We start from the raw sequence: 17990 nt of genomic DNA on the forward strand, positions 1-17990 counted from the left end.
TGTGCTGCACTGACTAACAAGTGTCTACCGACTCATTTTTATTAAATAGCATGACCAGTGTTAAGGAATTTATTGTGCAGAGGTCTCCTTGTGCTACCAAAGAGTTGCACAGACAAGGAAGGGCACTGAGAGCAGTAAAAATCACACACAGAAATACACTGAGTTCTAAAAGCAAAAAGTATTTTACTTTGAGGTGGTGTAAAAACAAAAATGCACAGTCAAAAATAAACAGTCCAAGTCATACACAATAGCAACAGTCCAAGGAGTAATCCAAACTACAAAGTCTTCTTACCGGTCCAGAGGTCAATACACAGTTCAGGTTTACAACAGTAGTAAACCAACAGCAGAGCAAAAACAGTAACAGTAGAAAGCAGTGAATTCAGAGAGAGAGAGAAGCTACGTTCCTAGCTTCCTCTTATGGCCATGAGAACACTTACACACCCATTGGCCAATTAACAACTTAAAGACATAGCATTATGGTTAATATATTTTCAACCCAACATTGTAGGCTAGCACCATATGCCTAACATTCTCCCCTTTGGGTAGAATAATATATAACTCTTACAGTCTTATGCACATTCTTTCACAATTAGCATTGTGTTTCACAGCACTTTGTACCTTCGTAAAATGGTCTGCAATATTTACATCAGATGAACAATACTCTAGCTGTATTAATTTATCTTTGACACATTGTCTAACATTTAAATAACGAAGATCAGTATGTTTGGATCTTGTTCTTACTGCAGCACTATTAGCCATCTTTATCGCAGCTTGATTGTCCTCATATACAATGAATGGATCATTTACATTTAAACCCATATCTAACAATAATTGTTTGTACATTAGCAGTTCTGTACATAACACTGATAGACATGAAAATTCAGCCTCCATTGTAGATAAGCTTATGTGTTTTTGTCTAATGGACTTCCATCCAATCAAAGTATCACCCAACATAACAGCCAACCCTGAAGTAGATTTACAAGTGCTTGTATCAGAGGCAAAACTCGCATCTGCATATGCAGTAAGGATTAACTCACGATTTGGCTCTAGATATAACGAGTAGTGAATAGTCTGCTTCAAATACCTTAATACTCGTTTAGCTGATTGCCAGTGTCTAACAGTTGGATTATTGTTGTACCTAGCTAATTGATTTACACAGTAAGAAATATCAGGTCTAGTCCAATTACTCAGATACATAAGACTTCCTATCAAAGATTGGTACATAGTCTTATCAAATACAGGACTCTCAACATTAGTGTCCTTAAAATCCATAGCCATCGGAGTTTTTGCTGGTTTACACATTTCCATATTGTATCTCTTTAATAACTGAGATATTTTACTGGCTTGCGACACCTTAAAACCCCTATTCGTTTTCACAATATCTAACCCCAAATAGTGGCTAATTTCTCCAAGATTTCTAATTGTGAATTTATTTTGCAATCTTGAAATGATAGTTTGTGCTTCTAACTCAGTTTTTGTTATTATTGCAATATCATCTGTGAATAATAAAATAAAAGATAATGCTCCGTTGTGTTCTCTTCTAAACAAACAAGGATCAGCATTACTGGCTACAAAACCTATTGCACTTAACTCATTAACTAAACATTTATTCCACTCATAGCCTGATTGTTTCAATCCATAGAGGCTTTTCTTTAATTCCCAACAATCATGGTCTCTATCACTGGTCAATCCTGGTGGTATTCTTAAATAAATAGTATGTTGCAATGGAGCATGTAGATATGCAGTTTCAACATCTACATGATTAACCATATATTGGTTTTTAGCCGCCCATACTAAAGCTGCTCTTAAAGTAGTTGCCCTTAGACTGGGTGCAAACACCTCGTCATAATCCTCAGTAGTTTGGGAAAAACCTTGTGCAACCAAACGTGCCTTATGGGTTATAGTTCCATCTACTCCCTTCTTTATTTTATATATCCATTTACAACCTATAGCTTGCTCACCAGGTGGCAGTTTTGCTTTCTGATAAACCTTAAGATCCCGCAAAGACTTCAACTCCCTGTTCATTGCAGCTTTCCATGATGCCTGTTCCTTTTCAGGATACATCCTGATCTCATCATAGTTAGAAGGCTCTACATTAACTTGACATACTATACTTGCTTCATAGCGATCAGGTGGATGTCTGATACGCGTTGAACGCCAAGGAATTACAGGGCTTTGAATTTCTGACTCCTCTCCTTCTTCTGATTCCTCTTTTATCTCCCCTATCTCCTCTTCATCTTTTATATTTACAGGAGATGTATTATTATTACTAGTTACGTTATCAGAGGAGTCCTCAAACACTAGAGGATCAGTATTAACAGTTACTTGCTCTAACCTATCCCAACCAATGTGCTCAAGGAATTTGGCACTAGAACTGTTATATACATTAGTTGTGCCTCGTTCCCAGAAACGATAGGATCTGTGGTTAGCTTCGTAACCTACGAAGTATAATTGCCTAGCCCTATGTTGGCCTTTACTCCTGAGTTGTGCAGGAATGTGGACCCAAGCTGGGGTGCCAAATGTGTGCAGGTAATCAAGGTTTGGTCTTCTACCATGCCATATTGTATATGGTATTTTACCAGTAGAAGTATTAGCAACTATATTCAGAACATGGTTTGCACATTTTGCTGCCTCCCCCCACAGTCTATCTGTTAAGCCAGAATCTTGTAACATGGTTCTCATCATGGCTTGTAATGTTTGCCCACGTCTCTCAACAAAAGCATTATGTTGAGGCCTATAAGGCGCTGAACGTTTATGCTCAATGCCAGCTGATTCTAGCATATCAACAAAACGCTTATTTGTAAATTCAGTACCATTATCAGTAATTATGCACTGAACCTTTCTCTTTGTTTTTCTCTCCACGAACTTCAGCCAGTTTGCAAATTGTTGGAAAGTATCTGCCTTTGACTTAAGCAGATAACAAAAACCATATCTAGAGTAGTGGTCCAATATACTTAAAACATAACATGACCCTCCTAAACTTGGTTTCATGGGTCCAATTAAATCAGCAAACACAACTTCCAAAGGTACAGTTGTTTTGAAGCTGTTTATCCTGTTTGCCGGACTTGCCTTACTCTTTTCCTGATTACAGGCATTGCAATTCAAATACTTACTACATGGCTTCAGTTTAACTCCCTCTACTAATTCCACTGTTTTACGTAGTGAGTTAAAGTTTACATGCCCTAACCGCCTATGCAATAAATGTATACATTCATCATGTGGCTTCTTGTTCTCACATATTGAGTTAGCTTTAACTGTACTAACCTGGTTACTTGTGAGAACGAATAAACCATTTTTCAAATTAGCAGTTACACAGGTTCCATTCCTCTCAATAGTGCATTGCTCCCCTCTGAATGTTACCACAAACCCAACCTTAACCAATTCCCTTACAGATAACAAGTTGAATCTTAGTTTAGGTATATATAACATAGGTAACTGTTCATCAATGCATGGACAATAGGAATTACCTTCACCAGAGGCCTTCATCCTCCAACCATTGGCCAGTGAAACATATTGGTTGCTGTTTTTCATATTAACAAACCTCTTTTTCACTTTAGTAATGCATTGTGAAGCCCCACTATCAACAACCCACAATTCATTATTTCTGGATGTTGGTTTACCAGAAATAGCCAAACCAATGCCCTTCTTAGCCTTCCCACTGCTATTTACATTCTGTTTTCTACCCTTTCTACAGAATTTGGCTATATGCCCTCTAGCCCCACAAGAATAACATTTCTTGACGTTGTAAGCAGTGGTGAATTGCTGCTTCTCTCGTGGCTGTGTCTCTCTCAGCTGGTCTCTGTCACGCCTTCTTCTGGACTCTTCCAGCAGTCTCCCAGTAATGTTAGTCAATGTCAGTTCCTCTCTGGTCAGGACTTCCAAAGAAGAAACATATCCATCATAACTCTCATCCAAAGATGACAGAATAATGTAGACCTGATGCAACTCTGAAAAAATCAGCTCCTTTTCATGAAGCTCTTGAAAAGTTGCCTTCATGTAATTTAAATGGGTCAGCATATCTCCATTCTTCTGCAGACGAGCCCTAAACAGCTTACGTGTAAGGTGTATATGTGCACCCACACTGTCACGAACATAAAGCCTTCGCAAAACATCCCAACACCTAGCAGCAGACTCCTCACCACGAATATGGACAAGCTGCTGGTCATTCAGTGTTAGTCCAATAATGCAAAGAGCTTTCTCATTGCTTCGTTTAAAGTCGTCTAACTTCTTTGCATCCTCTTCGTCATCTGGATCCCAAGCAGTAGTATCTGGTGGGTTATTTACAACAGCCCATAGTCCTTCCTTGCGCAAAAGCAAGCAGCATTTTGTGGACCAGGAAACATAGTTTGTCCCATCCAACCGGGTTATCCAGGAGATGCCTGACAACAGTTCCTGTGCCATTTTACACCAAATACAAACTCAGCTAGGAATACTGTGTGTACTAACTCTCAGTACAGGCCTGGGCCCATAACCAGTGTTAAGGAATTTATTGTGCAGAGGTCTCCTTGTGCTACCAAAGAGTTGCACAGACAAGGAAGGGCACTGAGAGCAGTAAAAATCACACACAGAAATACACTGAGTTCTAAAAGCAAAAAGTATTTTACTTTGAGGTGGTGTAAAAACAAAAATGCACAGTCAAAAATAAACAGTCCAAGTCATACACAATAGCAACAGTCCAAGGAGTAATCCAAACTACAAAGTCTTCTTACCGGTCCAGAGGTCAATACACAGTTCAGGTTTACAACAGTAGTAAACCAACAGCAGAGCAAAAACAGTAACAGTAGAAAGCAGTGAATTCAGAGAGAGAGAGAAGCTACGTTCCTAGCTTCCTCTTATGGCCATGAGAACACTTACACACCCATTGGCCAATTAACAACTTAAAGACATAGCATTATGGTTAATATATTTTCAACCCAACATTGTAGGCTAGCACCATATGCCTAACAACCAGTGGAAGAGAAATCTCTATCAGGTTATTCTTCCCATATTTGTTGTAGTTAATACTGTAAATGCCATTTCTTCCCATTCCTTTTTTCATATCTACAGTATTATAATGGTGTAATGTATATAATTCACCAATTTTAGTTCTCAGTTCAGGGAAAAGATTTGGCTAGGTACATTTAAAGGTAAAGGTAAAGGTTCCCCCGCACATGCGTGCTAGTCGTTTCCAACTGTAGGGGCCGGTGCTCATCTCCGTTTCAAAGCCGAAGAGCCAGCGCTCGTCCAAGGACGTCTCCGTGGTCATGTGGCCGGCATGACTAGACGCCAAAGGCGCACGGAACGCTGTTACCTTCCCACCGTAGCGGTCCCTATTTTTCTACTTGCATTTTTACGTGCTTTCGAACTGCTAGACCTCTTCATGGATTACTGCCTTGTCGTGGCGAAGGGGCTTGCGTAATTCAATGAAGCTATGAGCTATGCCGTGCAGGGCCACCCAAGACGGACAGGTCATAGCCGAGAGTTCTGACAAAACGTGATCCACTGGAGAAGGAAATGGCAACCCACTCCAGTATCTTTGCCATGAAAACCCTATGGACAGTACCAAAAGGCAAAACGATATGACGCTGGAAGATGAGCCCCTCAGGTCGGAAGGCGTCCAATATGCTACTGGGGAAGAGCAGAGGGCTAGTACTAGTAGCACCAGAAAGAATGAAGCGACTGGGCCAAAGCCGAAAGGACGCTCAGCTGTGGATGTGTCTGGTGGTGAAAGGAAAGTCCGATGCTGTAAAGATTTTTTCTCCATAGGAACCTGGAATGTAAGATCCATGAATCAAGGAAAGCTGGACGTGGTCAAACAAGAGATGACAAGACTGAACATCGACATCTTAGGTATCAGCGAACTAAAATGGACAGGAATGGGTGAATTTAATTCAGATGACCATCAGGTATACTACTGCGGGCAAGAATCCCTCAGAAGAAATGGAGTAGCCTTCATAGTCAATAAAAGAGTAGGAAAAGCAATACTGGGATACAATCCTCAAAATGACAGAATGATCTCAGTTCGAATCCAAGGCAAACCATTCAATATCACAGTAGTCCAAGTCTATGCCCCAACCACCAGTGCTGAAGAGGATGAAATTGACCGGTTCTATGAAGCCCTACAGCACCTTATAGAACTAACACCAAAAATGATGTCCTTATCATCATGGGGGATTGGAATGCTAAAGTAGGAAGCCAAAAGATAACCGGAATAACAGGCAAGTTTGGCCTTGGAGTACAAAATGAAGCAGGGCACAGGCTGATAGAATTTTGTCAAGAGAATACGATGGTCATAGCAAACACTCTTTTCCAACAACCCAAGAGACGGCTCTACACATGGACATCACCAGACGGTCATCACAGAAATCAGATTGACTATATGCTCTGCAGCCAAAGATGGAGAAGCTCTATACAGTCAGTAAAAACAAGACCAGGAGCTGACTGTGGCTCAGACCATGAGCTTCTCCTTGCAAAGTTTAAGCTTAAACTGAAGAAAGTAGGGAAAAGCACTAGGCCACTCAGGTATGAATTAAATCATATCCCTGTTGAATATACAGTAGAGGTGACAAATAGATTTAAGGAATTAGATCTGATAGACAGAGTGCCTGAAGAACTATGGACAGAGGTTCGCGACATTGTACAACAGGTAGCAACCAAAACCATCCCAAAGAAAAAGAAATGCAAGAAAGCAAAATGGCTGTCTGAGGAAGCTTTGCAAATAGCTAAGGAAAGGAGGGAAGCGAAAGGCAAGGGAGAAAAACATAGATATGCCCAATTGAATGCAGAATTCCAGAGAATAGCTAGAAGAGATAAGAATGCCTTCTTAAATGAACAGTGCAAAGAAATAGAAGAAAACAATAGAATAGGGAGGACCAGAGATCTTTTCAAGAAAATTGGAGAGATGAAGGGAACGTTTAATGCAAAAATGGGCATGATAAAGGACCAAAATGGCAGGGACCTAACAGAGGCAGAAGAGATTAAGAAGAGGTGGCAAAATTACACAGAAGAACTATACAAGAATGAGCTTAATGTCCCTGATAATCACAATGAGGTGGTCACTGACCTCGAGCCAGACATCCTAGAATGTGAAGTGAAGTGGGCCTTAGAAAAGCTGAGCAACAACAAAGCTAGTGGAGGTGACAGTATTCCAGCTGAGCTATTCAAAATCTTAAAAGACAGTGCAGTAAAAGTGCTACACTCAATTTGCCAGCAAATTTGGAAAACTCAACAGTGGCCACAGGATTGGAAAAGATCAGTTTACATTCCAATTCCAAAGAAAGGCAGTGCCAAAGAATGTTCAAACTATCGCACCATTGCACTCATTTCTCATGCTAGTAAAGTCATGCTTAAAATCCTACAAGCTAGACTTCAGCAGTATGTGGATCGAGAACTACCAGAAGTACAGGCAGGATTTCGAAGAGGCAGAGGAACTAGAGATCAAATTGCCAACATACGCTGGATCATGGAGAAAGCTAGGGAGTTCCAGAAAAACATCTACTTCTGCTTCATTGACTATGCTAAAGCCTTTGATTGTGTGGATCATAACAAACTGTGGCAAGTTCTTAAAGAGATGGGAGTATCAGACCATCTTATTTGTCTCTTGAGAAACCTATATGCGGGTCAAGAAGCAACAGTGAGAACTGGACATGGAACCACTGATTGGTTCAAAATTGGGAAAGGAGTCCGGCAAGGCTGTATACTGTCGCCCTGCCTATTTAACTTATATGCAGAGCACATCATGAGAAAGGCAGGGCTAGATGAATCAAAAGTTGGAATTAAGATTGCTGGAAGAAATATCAACAACCTAAGATATGCAGATGATACCACTCTAACGTGAAGAAGAACTAAAGAGCCTCTTGTTGTGGGTGAAGGAGTGTGCAAAACTTGGGTTGAAACTTAACATTAAGAAAACCAAGATCATGGCATCTGGCCCTCTCAATTCTTGGCAAATAGATGGGGAAGAAATGGAGGTAGTGACAGATTTTGTTTTCCTGGGCTCCAAGATCACTGCAGATGGGGACTGTAGCCAAGAAATTAAAAGACGCTTGCTCCTGGGGAGGAAAGCCATGGCAAATCTAGACAGCACACTAAAAAGCAGAGACATCACCCTGTCAACAAAAGTGCGTATAGTCAAGGCTATGGTCTTCCCAGTTGCAATGTATGGCAGTGAAAGCTGGACCATAAGAAAGGCTGAGCGCCAAAGAATTGAGGCCTTTGAACTATGGTGCTGGAGAAGACTCCTGCGAGTCCCTTGGACTGCAAGGCGATCAAACCGGTCAGTCCTAGAGGAGATCAATCCTGACTGCTCTTTAGAAGGCCAGATCCTGAAGCTAAAACTCAAATACTTTGGCCACCTAATGAGAAGGAAGGACTCACTGGAGAAAAGCCTAATGCTGGGAAAGATCGAGGGCAATAGAAGAAGGGGACGACAGAGAATGAGGTGGCTGGATGGAGTCACTGAAGCAGTAGGCGTGAGCTTAAATGGACTCCAGAAGATGGTAGAGGACAGAAAGGCCTGGAGGAATGTTGTCCATAGGGTCGCGATGGGTCGGACACGACTTCGCAGCTAACAACAACAACGAACTGCTAGGTTGGCAGAAGCTGGGACGAGTAACAGGCGCTCACTCTGTTACGCGGCACTCGGGATTTGACCCGCCAAACTGCCGACCTTCTGATCGACAAGCTCAGCGTCCTAACCCACTGAGCCACCGCGTCCCTAGGTACATTTGACAAGTCCCAATTTAGGATAAAATTGGTCATGTACCGCCTCCTGGTGGTCCAGATAAGTAAAATAAGTAAAAAGATATTTGTTTGTAGTACCCTTTTTAGAATGTGACTTGATATGACATTATTGTACTGGTTGAGTTTCACACCCTATGCTAAACCATAAGTTATGTAGATGGATTTACACTTCATGCTAAGCTACAAAAACCAAGATTTGTAGACAATAATGGCTGAATTCACTGCACGTGCTAATCCAAGCACTGTAAATCACATTTTGACTTAGCATAATTATGTCACATCAGGAGTCCCCAACCCCCAGTCAGTGTACCAATACCGGGCTGCAGCATGTCAGCAACCAGTCCACATAAACAAGCAAAGCCCCATCCATGGTATGCAGGCAGCACAGAAAACCACATATTCTCCAGTCCATGGAAAAACTTTTCTCCACGGAATCGGTCCCTGGTGCCCAAAAGGTTGGGGACCTCTGGCTCACACTATGTCTACCTCCCCCAACACAATCCATCCCACTATTTTCCTTAGCCTCGTGTGTATATCACACCATAGATGTTAATTTAGCAGGGTTGTTTTTTCAACATTCTGCTACTTGGCTATGAGGCATAAACCTTACAAGGATGTCAAAAGAAAACAGAACAGATTCCGTATTTGCTATTTACTTTACAACTCCGGCATTTCCTTGTCAAGATAAGATAATTGCTATAGTCATACTTTCCCAGAAGGGCTGAGAAGAACCTTCTCAAACAGATGCAGCTGTAATGTTTCTGGATAAATATATACAGGATGCAAACAGATAAAAACCAGTTAGGTTGTCTGGTAAGATAACCAATGGTAAATCTTTCAAAGACCAGAATTTTTGATTCAAGGATATTTATAAAAAGCATTCTAAAAACACTGATATCAGTGAGCAGAAATATTTAGTAAGTAACAGAAACACTTGTTGTTACACATTTCTAGCTGATTTATGATGGGATCATATTGTTGAAGTGACATCATAAGGGAATTTTGCAATGATGTCTTAAATTCAAATTGAAGATAGGAATAAATAGATCCCTCAGCTCCAGAATTAGCTTGTCAATTATTCATAACACCTCAGAAGATCATATTTTCCCTTAAATATATAACTTCCTCAAATTGTCTAATCATTTAATCCAAAATCACAAAATTTATTCAAGTTAATTAAATAATAAAAACTCAGAAATAGAGTATTTGACATGTTGTAAAACAGATAACTTTATGCCACCAAATAAACATTTAAGAATTTGCTCTAATTGTGTAAACTACTATAGCTAAAATAATTACTATTCATCCATCTCTTCATCAGATATGACTCAAAAACAAGAACATTAATATAATACTATGTTTTATCAAAGTTAAAGACTGAAACATTAACTTCTGCCTATTCATCATCAGGTACTGATTAGCCACAAAAGAATAATTGTGCTTTGAAATGAGATTTGCTATTGCAGAATTTGCTTCTGATAAGAAAATAACTATCAAAGTTTTCTACTGCCAAAATCTAAGTGCTGTCACTGGTCAAATGCCTCAATCTGATTCTTCCAAAGAATATTCACTGATGTGGAAAGAGATCATATGGAACAATGAAAGACCCAACTATAATGTTTAGAAAGTCACAATTTTATGTGTCATTTCTCTTATTGTATTTTTTAAATATATGCTGCTGTTATCTGATTTCTGCTTTATATAGTGGTCCACCCAGAGCCCTTGGTGCCAAAAACAAAATAAATAAATAAAAATGCTGTACCCGGGCCACAAACACAAATTCTGCAGCACAAAAAGAACTAAGATATTGAAACTTAATTTGACAATCACAAAGATACAATCGTGATTTTAGCAGTTATTATTCATGTACTTACAGACATTGAGTACTTGCATTTTTATAGTATTTATTTGCTTTGTGTATAGGTTTTGTAGTTTTATTTTTTTTTAACATTGTAAGCCGGTCAGAGTTGCATTGTAATAAGATGGGTGGTCAATAAATTTAATAAGTAAAAATAAACAAACAAATAAACATATTTTGAAGGCTCTTCAAAATTTTTGAAAAGGGTATTTCTTAATAAGTGAGCAGCTTCTTTTGAAGCAATAAAGCAGCTGCATTTTTTTCTGGCCTGAAAGAACAATGTGATGAGTAATAAATTGGATTTGATCCTAATCGATTTAAATTCATCTTAATGCACAACCAATCAAACTACAGATGTTCACATTTATCTCATTCCATTTTGTATCATGTTCATAGATGTGAAGTATGTCTCATTTGTTGATGTCTCTGCATTATGGAACAACATTATCTTTAATATCTTTATGGCGCCAACCCTGCCAGTCTTCAAGTTGTTTCCTGGATCATTTTCCTCAATAAATAAATGGACAAATATGATGTTTTTGATTTGTTTATTGGGTGCTCTAGTTTTAGGGCTTGTGTAGAAAACAGGTCACATTTTAGGTCATATTTATGCAGAAATATTGAACATTCAAAGGGTTCATAAACTTTTAAGCAGTACTGTAAGTTACATTTATAAGTAAAAACATCTCTTGCAGACATTATGCATAGTTCTGCCTCAGTTAGCTAGAAGAATTTGTAAAAAGCAGCAAGAGGATAAAGAGGGAAAGGGGGAAAGTCCAGTGTTTCAAACAAGGATATTCTTCATATGAATGTCAATCATCTCACACAGTACAGGGACATTACTATATACATGAGCCACATCCCATTACTGTAATACCAAGAAGCTATGGCAGCTTTGGTTATGGCAGAAGGGCCATAACTTTGTATACAGCAGAACTTGTAATTAAAACTTGGCAATTAAAAAGCGTGCAAGAATCAGGGCAGGCAGAATGGAGAGAGGTTTTTATCTCAAATTGTGAAGAGTTACTGCTTACCAGAACAAATAACAGTGATTATATGGGTCAGCTATCTCGTTCAGTGCACAGCAGTTTCCTGTTTGTTTTCACAATGAACAGATTCTTATAAAATGTTAATATAGCTGAAAGTGCAGGTGACATTTTGAAATATATAATGCTTTCAAAATCTGTTTAGTTGAATACAATGCTATCCCTTTAAACAGAGAAATGAACTCCCCCCTTCATCTGCATTTTCCATGAATACCAGCATTTCCAGAGCAGGGGCTTTAGAGATGGATAGTTATTTAATGTATTAACAACTAAATAAAATATTGCCATATACTGACAACTTGTTCTGGAATGAATGTTGGTTTGTAATGATATCCATTGTCCCACTTAATTCCAATGACAATGAAAAACAATTATTCTGAATAGATTTTCTAAAATTTGTTGACCCAAAGACCAATTCTAATACACAGTATTACTTTTGTAGAAAATATAAGTGATCCCAAGAAGTTTTCACTGGAGTGATTTCTGAGGAAGGCTTCTAGAAAATTCTACTTTATATTAGTGACCAATAGGAATAAAGCAGAAGATTTACTCAGAACAAATACAGTATAATACAGCACCTGCTGCCGGCATCAACTTCCCTCCGTCCAGTGCGCTCCCACAGAGAGGGCCTCCTCAGGGTGCCTCCGATCAAAGAATGTCGATTGGTGGCCCCCAGGGGGAGGGCGTTCTCTGTGGGCGCGCCAGACCTGTGGAACCGCCTTCCGGTTGAGCTCCGGATGGCCCCCGACCTGCGCTCCTTCTGGTGTGATTTAAAAACTTATCTATTTGAACAATCTGGCCTGGTCTGATGGGTTTGGGGTTGGATTTAAACAAGTTTTAACACATTTTTAGTATTGTATTCTTGGGCATAATTATTTAATTCTTTTTAATCTCTTTTTTAACTTTTGTATTTACATTTTTGATATTTATTGCCCTATACACCGCCCTGAGTCCTTCGGGAGAAGGGCGGTATAAAAATTTAATAAAGAATAAATAATAAATAAATATATTCCATATCTGTTATCTTCCTGTGTCCCTCTGTAATTTATGATTCCCAATAGTGGCCCAAATAAATGAGCCTCTTCAATACATCTTAATATAGGAGGGAGCAGGACAGGCATGTGCAGACAGAGAACTGCATTCTCTCAAGAATCGAGAACATAATTCATTCAGTGCTTTACATGTCATCTGTGAAATCCTGAACTTGCTGCAGTGCAATCACCTCCTTTAGAATCTATGTTTTATGAGTTAATCCTGAGAGTATCCAGCTGCTATATTCTGCACTGGCTTCTTTTAGTGTAATCCTCAAGAGCAGTTTCACATAACACATAATCTAGATTCTAGAAGATAAATTGTTAATTGTATTATTACTACTACAGTAATAAAATGGAAGCTCTTAATTAGGAAAAATTAGTGTAGCCAGATTATTCATGTATAGGAACCTTCAGAAACAAGATGAATCAACTAAAATTTCCTTGTACTTGTCCTAAATAAGAATACCATTCAGAACGGGATATTTACCCAATACCAATACCTGGGAAGTACAAATTTACAGAACCCCCTCTTTGCAGGAGTCAGCTTCACATTACTGGTTCAGTGCCAGTTCACAACACACAATTGTCCAGTATTTGACATTGACTCCTGGATCTCTTGGATAGGGAGGGAAATCCGTATTGATGACACCTGATGATCTAAATCTCATATAGCTAATACAGAAGAGGCAACTTAGCAGTCAACATTCTCTGAAGATTGGAGCAAAACCACTGCAAAAGTGAGGTGGTGAGCAGACTCTGGCTAGCTGACTGCTAAGTGGGCCTAGGTGGTGGCTCTGGCTAGAGAACGTGAGGAGGATCAAATGGTGGACCTCCCCAATAACCTGCAAAGGAGGTTATTATCTCCTGCATTATATTGTTGAAGGATCATCCAGCAGAGTTGGCCGGAGTTGGACTTTGAGAAATATCGAACAGGATACTTGATTGGCTACTATGATTGATTAATTAATTAATTAGTTCAGCACTGTTCCTCTATACATGGATATGCATCTTGCAGTTGTAGCACAGCAATTCTTAAAATGTGGCTTGCAGGTTACAGAATATTCTTAATATGGAAAACTAGGTGCTCATTAAATTTAGTTTATAGCACAGGTCATCATCGAATGAATTTTGAGCAATACTGCACAGACCCTTGCAACACTGTATGTTGTAGCAGTAGTAGTATCCATCAGTTGTGTCCAACTCTAGGGCACAGTGCTTTTCTCTGTTTCTTGGCCAAGGAAGCCAGTGTTCTCCGAAGACCATTCCATGGTCATGTGGCCAGCAAGGCTATACACCAAAGACACACAGAACATTGTTACTTTCCCACAGAAGTGGTACCTATTAATCTACTTGCATTTGCATGCTTTCAAACTGCTAGGTGTGCAGGAGCTGAAAGCAGCAGGATGGCATAAAATTGTCCCATACAGCCTAAGTATTTATGCAGTAATGGTGAGATGAAGCTAGGATGAATTTCTCAGCAATACATGCACTGGAGGAGCACATACTCAGTTGTTTCTGTCTGTCCAGAGCCTCAGGAACATTCTCTCTCTGGGTAAGGAATCTTTCTGTATTGGTCTTTGACCACATCTTGAGGGGAGGGCATGACACTATGCCAGAGTAAAGGCCCTTCAGTGTTTAGGCATTTTGAGTTTAATAAGGTGTGCCAAAAGGGAGACAAAGTTGGATTCACAATAAATAGAATTTCGGGTACTAGCTAGGTCCATTTGGTGCACTATGTCTGCTATACTCTGTTTAATAAATGCTTTGGTCTGATTGTATCTCATGCAAACTAAGTAGTACACAGGAGAGAAACCCAAAGCTGAGATTTTAGTTGTTGCTGTCTGCTTACATGTGGATTGAAAATCATTACTCACAAACATCAGAATTATATTCAATGAAATGAAAGGTCCCTCTAGCCCAGCATTGTGTGGCCCAAAATTATCAATCGCATGCTATAGAAACTCCCAAGTAGGTCTTCCAAGTTCAACAACATTATCCTGCTTGTGTTTCCCACTAAACAACAGGAGAACATTTTGTGAGACTCCCCAACTAGTATCAAGAGTAAATCACACCCTGATATTTTCAAAATTTAGCTTGTCTACATTTAGCAGAAGACTCTAAGATACAGCTTAGCCAGATTAGAATCTTTGTTGAAACAAGAATGAAGCTGTACACAACAGCTGATAAATTACCACCAGAAAAATGATGTAAATGATTTGTATACCCTTTAAATTGTTATTCCTTCCTCCTGTCTTTTGGAATTAATGGATCCTGGCAAAGTGCTCTATGGTCTTAAAGCCAAACAGCTGTTTCATGTGTACATAAGGCAGCTTCTACCCCAGGAAATGCTCATTGCAGGTTCCAGCAGCTTCATTGTATATCAGTGCAGTATCTACATTTTGTGTAGTACCGGTAACTTTACAGCAATGTTGTGACCTGCAATAATTTTATATGCTTTTTCTAAATCTTTCTAGATTTAAAAAAACAGATTTATAAATGTTCAGCATATCTCATAAAATTACAGGGACTCAAAGAACCAAGAATAATTTAGGAATATAAATCAACATGAAAATGTGGAATAACATAAAGCCTCAACAATTGAAATGTAAGGCAAAAAAGAATTCTTCATCTGATGGCATATAAAAGACAGTACTGAAAATGCTTGGTGAGCAAATTCTGGCAGATAATTCTTCAACTGCAATGCAACCACTATCGTAAAAAACAAAAAACATTTCCCTGTCTTGACTGGTATATATAATGTATCAGCCCCCTCCTCTACTGGGAAGATTAACAGTCTTCCCAGTAGAGGAGGAGCTGATACATTTAACTTATATACAGGCATGTTGGGTCTACCAAACTACTTTGAAGAGAATAGTGTAACCAAGGGTGTCTAACCTTGGCAACTTTAAGACTTGTGGACTTCAACTCCCAGAATTTCCCAACTAGCATGGCTGGCTGGGAAATTCTGGAGTTGAGGTCCAGAAGTCTTAAAGTTGCCAGTGTTTGACACCTCTGATGTAAACCTTAGATTTCCTGAAGATTTCGTCCAAAAATGAATGAATGAATGACACAGCTTTACGAAAATGACATACACAACCTCTGAATAAATGCCTTTCATTTCTTGCTACTGTAAAGTTTCCTTATCATCAAGCTGAATTTCTGGGGACTTCAGCAATATATCCATATGGCAGCCATATGGAAAGAGCTTAACTAGTTCTAGGGATTTTTTTTTCAACTCCAGCCTACAAACCTAGTATTTCCTAATGGCTTCCCATCCAAATATTAACCAGGTGCATCTCTGCTTAAGTTTTTCAAGAACAGTCACAGTCAATAGGTGTTACCACACTGTTGAAAGCATTTTATGGGATTTGGCTGTTTGAACGAGATCAGAATGTGCCCGAATGTAACACAACCCACATATGCTGAAAACGTTCAATGCATAGTTTTAAGTACCATAAGAAAAGCAAGATGACCTAACCGTATCCTTGTTCCAATCCCTACCATGCTGAGAAAAACCAAGATCAGATCAAATCAAACCAGTAATCAACGTGAAAGAATAATCATGGATTAGATCCGTGGCTTGAACAGTACTAAGAAAGGAATGTAAATATTTAGAACAGAACAAGGTCTGCTTTTTTGGCCTGACATGCATGATCATTATTTCATTTGCATGACCTGCAAGTCCAGTGGATTCACAGCTGAAATGATGGTAACAATGTCTTTTCTAGTTAGGATTGTGAATCTTGGGAAAAAACAAAGACCATCTGCTTTCTATTTTGTTTGGAATTAGTAAGAGTCTATCCTAATTGCCAAAACAACTCCGAACAAATCTTTCCCACCGCACCCAAAACATCTCCTTGCTTTCCTCCTCCTGCATAATTTCTTCTTCCGAATATCCCATGCAACTTCTCGGGCATTGACATTTTATAGAAAAGACTCCACTTATATCAGATCATCCCAGGTTCACACAAATTCAGGAGACACCATTCAGTTTAGAATAGCCTGATGGAGGATAACTACAAGGAATGTACAAGTCTGTTCTTTATTAGGAATGCTTATTTACAAATCCATACTCCAGGTTTTGTGCAGAATTACAATCAATTTCAGATGGAAGAATAACATTGCCCTGAACACAGACAGAGTGCCTTGCCTAAGGCACAATCCAAACTGCAGTCATGCAGGATCAAGAGAATCTCACTCAAGGAACAAGCAAAGGAAAAGTCTCTCTTGAGTTGAGGAATCATCTATCTATCTAGCTTTCTGGAAGATAGCTTGGAAGATTTCAATTTCTCAGACTTTTCAGTTTCAAGTCAGGTTTTTTTTTTGACTCCTGGAAACCTCCTGGGACTTGTCCCTGCAGTTTTCTTGGAACGGTTTTTCAGCAGTGGGTTTGGCACCGTCTGCTGGCTAGGGCTGACTAGCAAAGTGACTGCCCAGGATCACCAAGTTGGCTTCGGCCCAAAGCGGGACAAGAATTCAGCTTCCTAGTTTCTAGCCTGATGCTTTCATCCAAGCCAGCAATTCTCCCTTTTAGGGATGAAGCAGCCGCTTATCAGAGCAAGCTTCCTCCTCCTTGGCTGCCGGCCCGAGCAGCAGCAGCAGCAGCAGACGCTTCCACACGTAGTGACAGCAACTCCGGTTCACTCTTTTCCCCCCTCCTTTCACCATCCTGACGCGCTCCTTGTTTGGAAATCACATTCCAGGACCCTCCTCCCCCCCCCCAGCACACACAAACCGATCAGGATCTCGTCCTTGCCCGAATCCATTCGCCGTGGCCCCTCCTTCCCTTCCTCTTCCAGTTCTCTCTCTCTCTCTCTCTCTCTCTCTCCAGCCCGATCCCTTCCCTTCACCTCCCGGGCACTTACATAGAGGGAGTGGACGCTAGAGCCGTAGAAGTGCAGCGGCGTGTCGAGCAAGAGAGGCGCGGAGCTGACATCGTCCCCCGCTTCCAACGCCTCGTCGCCCCGAGCCAAGCCGAAAGGGAAGAGGAAGCCCTCGCGAGGGAAGCAGCCCCCCGGCGCCAGCAGCGCCAGCAGCGCCCACAAACTCAGCCCTCTCATGATCCCGCGCTTTCTCGAGTCACCTCAAGGGCGAGAGGCGGCGGGACGCGCTACAAGTTTTAAACCCCGCCGGGGCTGCGAAGGAAAGAGAGGAGGGGGACACGCTCGCTAGAATGGGGAACCGACCAATCAATAGATGGTTGAGAAGAAAGCTACCCTATCGCAAGGCTTGGACTTGCCTTGGCTTCCCTCCCCACCCCCCACCCCAAGCCATAAAAGAAAAGCTGGAAGCGTGGGATCGCTTAGCTTCCTCCCATTTCCCCGTCCTCTT

The 17990-nt window shown here is 40.3% G+C and overlaps 1 protein-coding gene across 1 annotated transcript in view; it reads right to left on the reverse strand.

Moving 5' to 3' along the window:
- The window catches only part of NID1 (nidogen 1), a gene marked incomplete at its 5' end in the record, with an annotated part of 80927 nt that extends 63208 nt beyond the window's left edge, over nucleotides 1–17719 (reverse strand). The window contains one exon of the mRNA XM_081314122.1: nucleotides 17525–17719. Within this exon, the coding sequence (XP_081170248.1) occupies nucleotides 17525–17719 (195 nt within the window). The remainder of the gene's footprint in view (nucleotides 1–17524) is intronic.
- Nucleotides 17720–17990: the final 271 nt, after the last annotated feature.

Source organism: Vipera berus, assembly GCF_964194415.1.
Source record: "Vipera berus genome assembly, chromosome: 1".
Classification (NCBI taxonomy): domain Eukaryota; kingdom Metazoa; phylum Chordata; class Lepidosauria; order Squamata; family Viperidae; genus Vipera; species Vipera berus.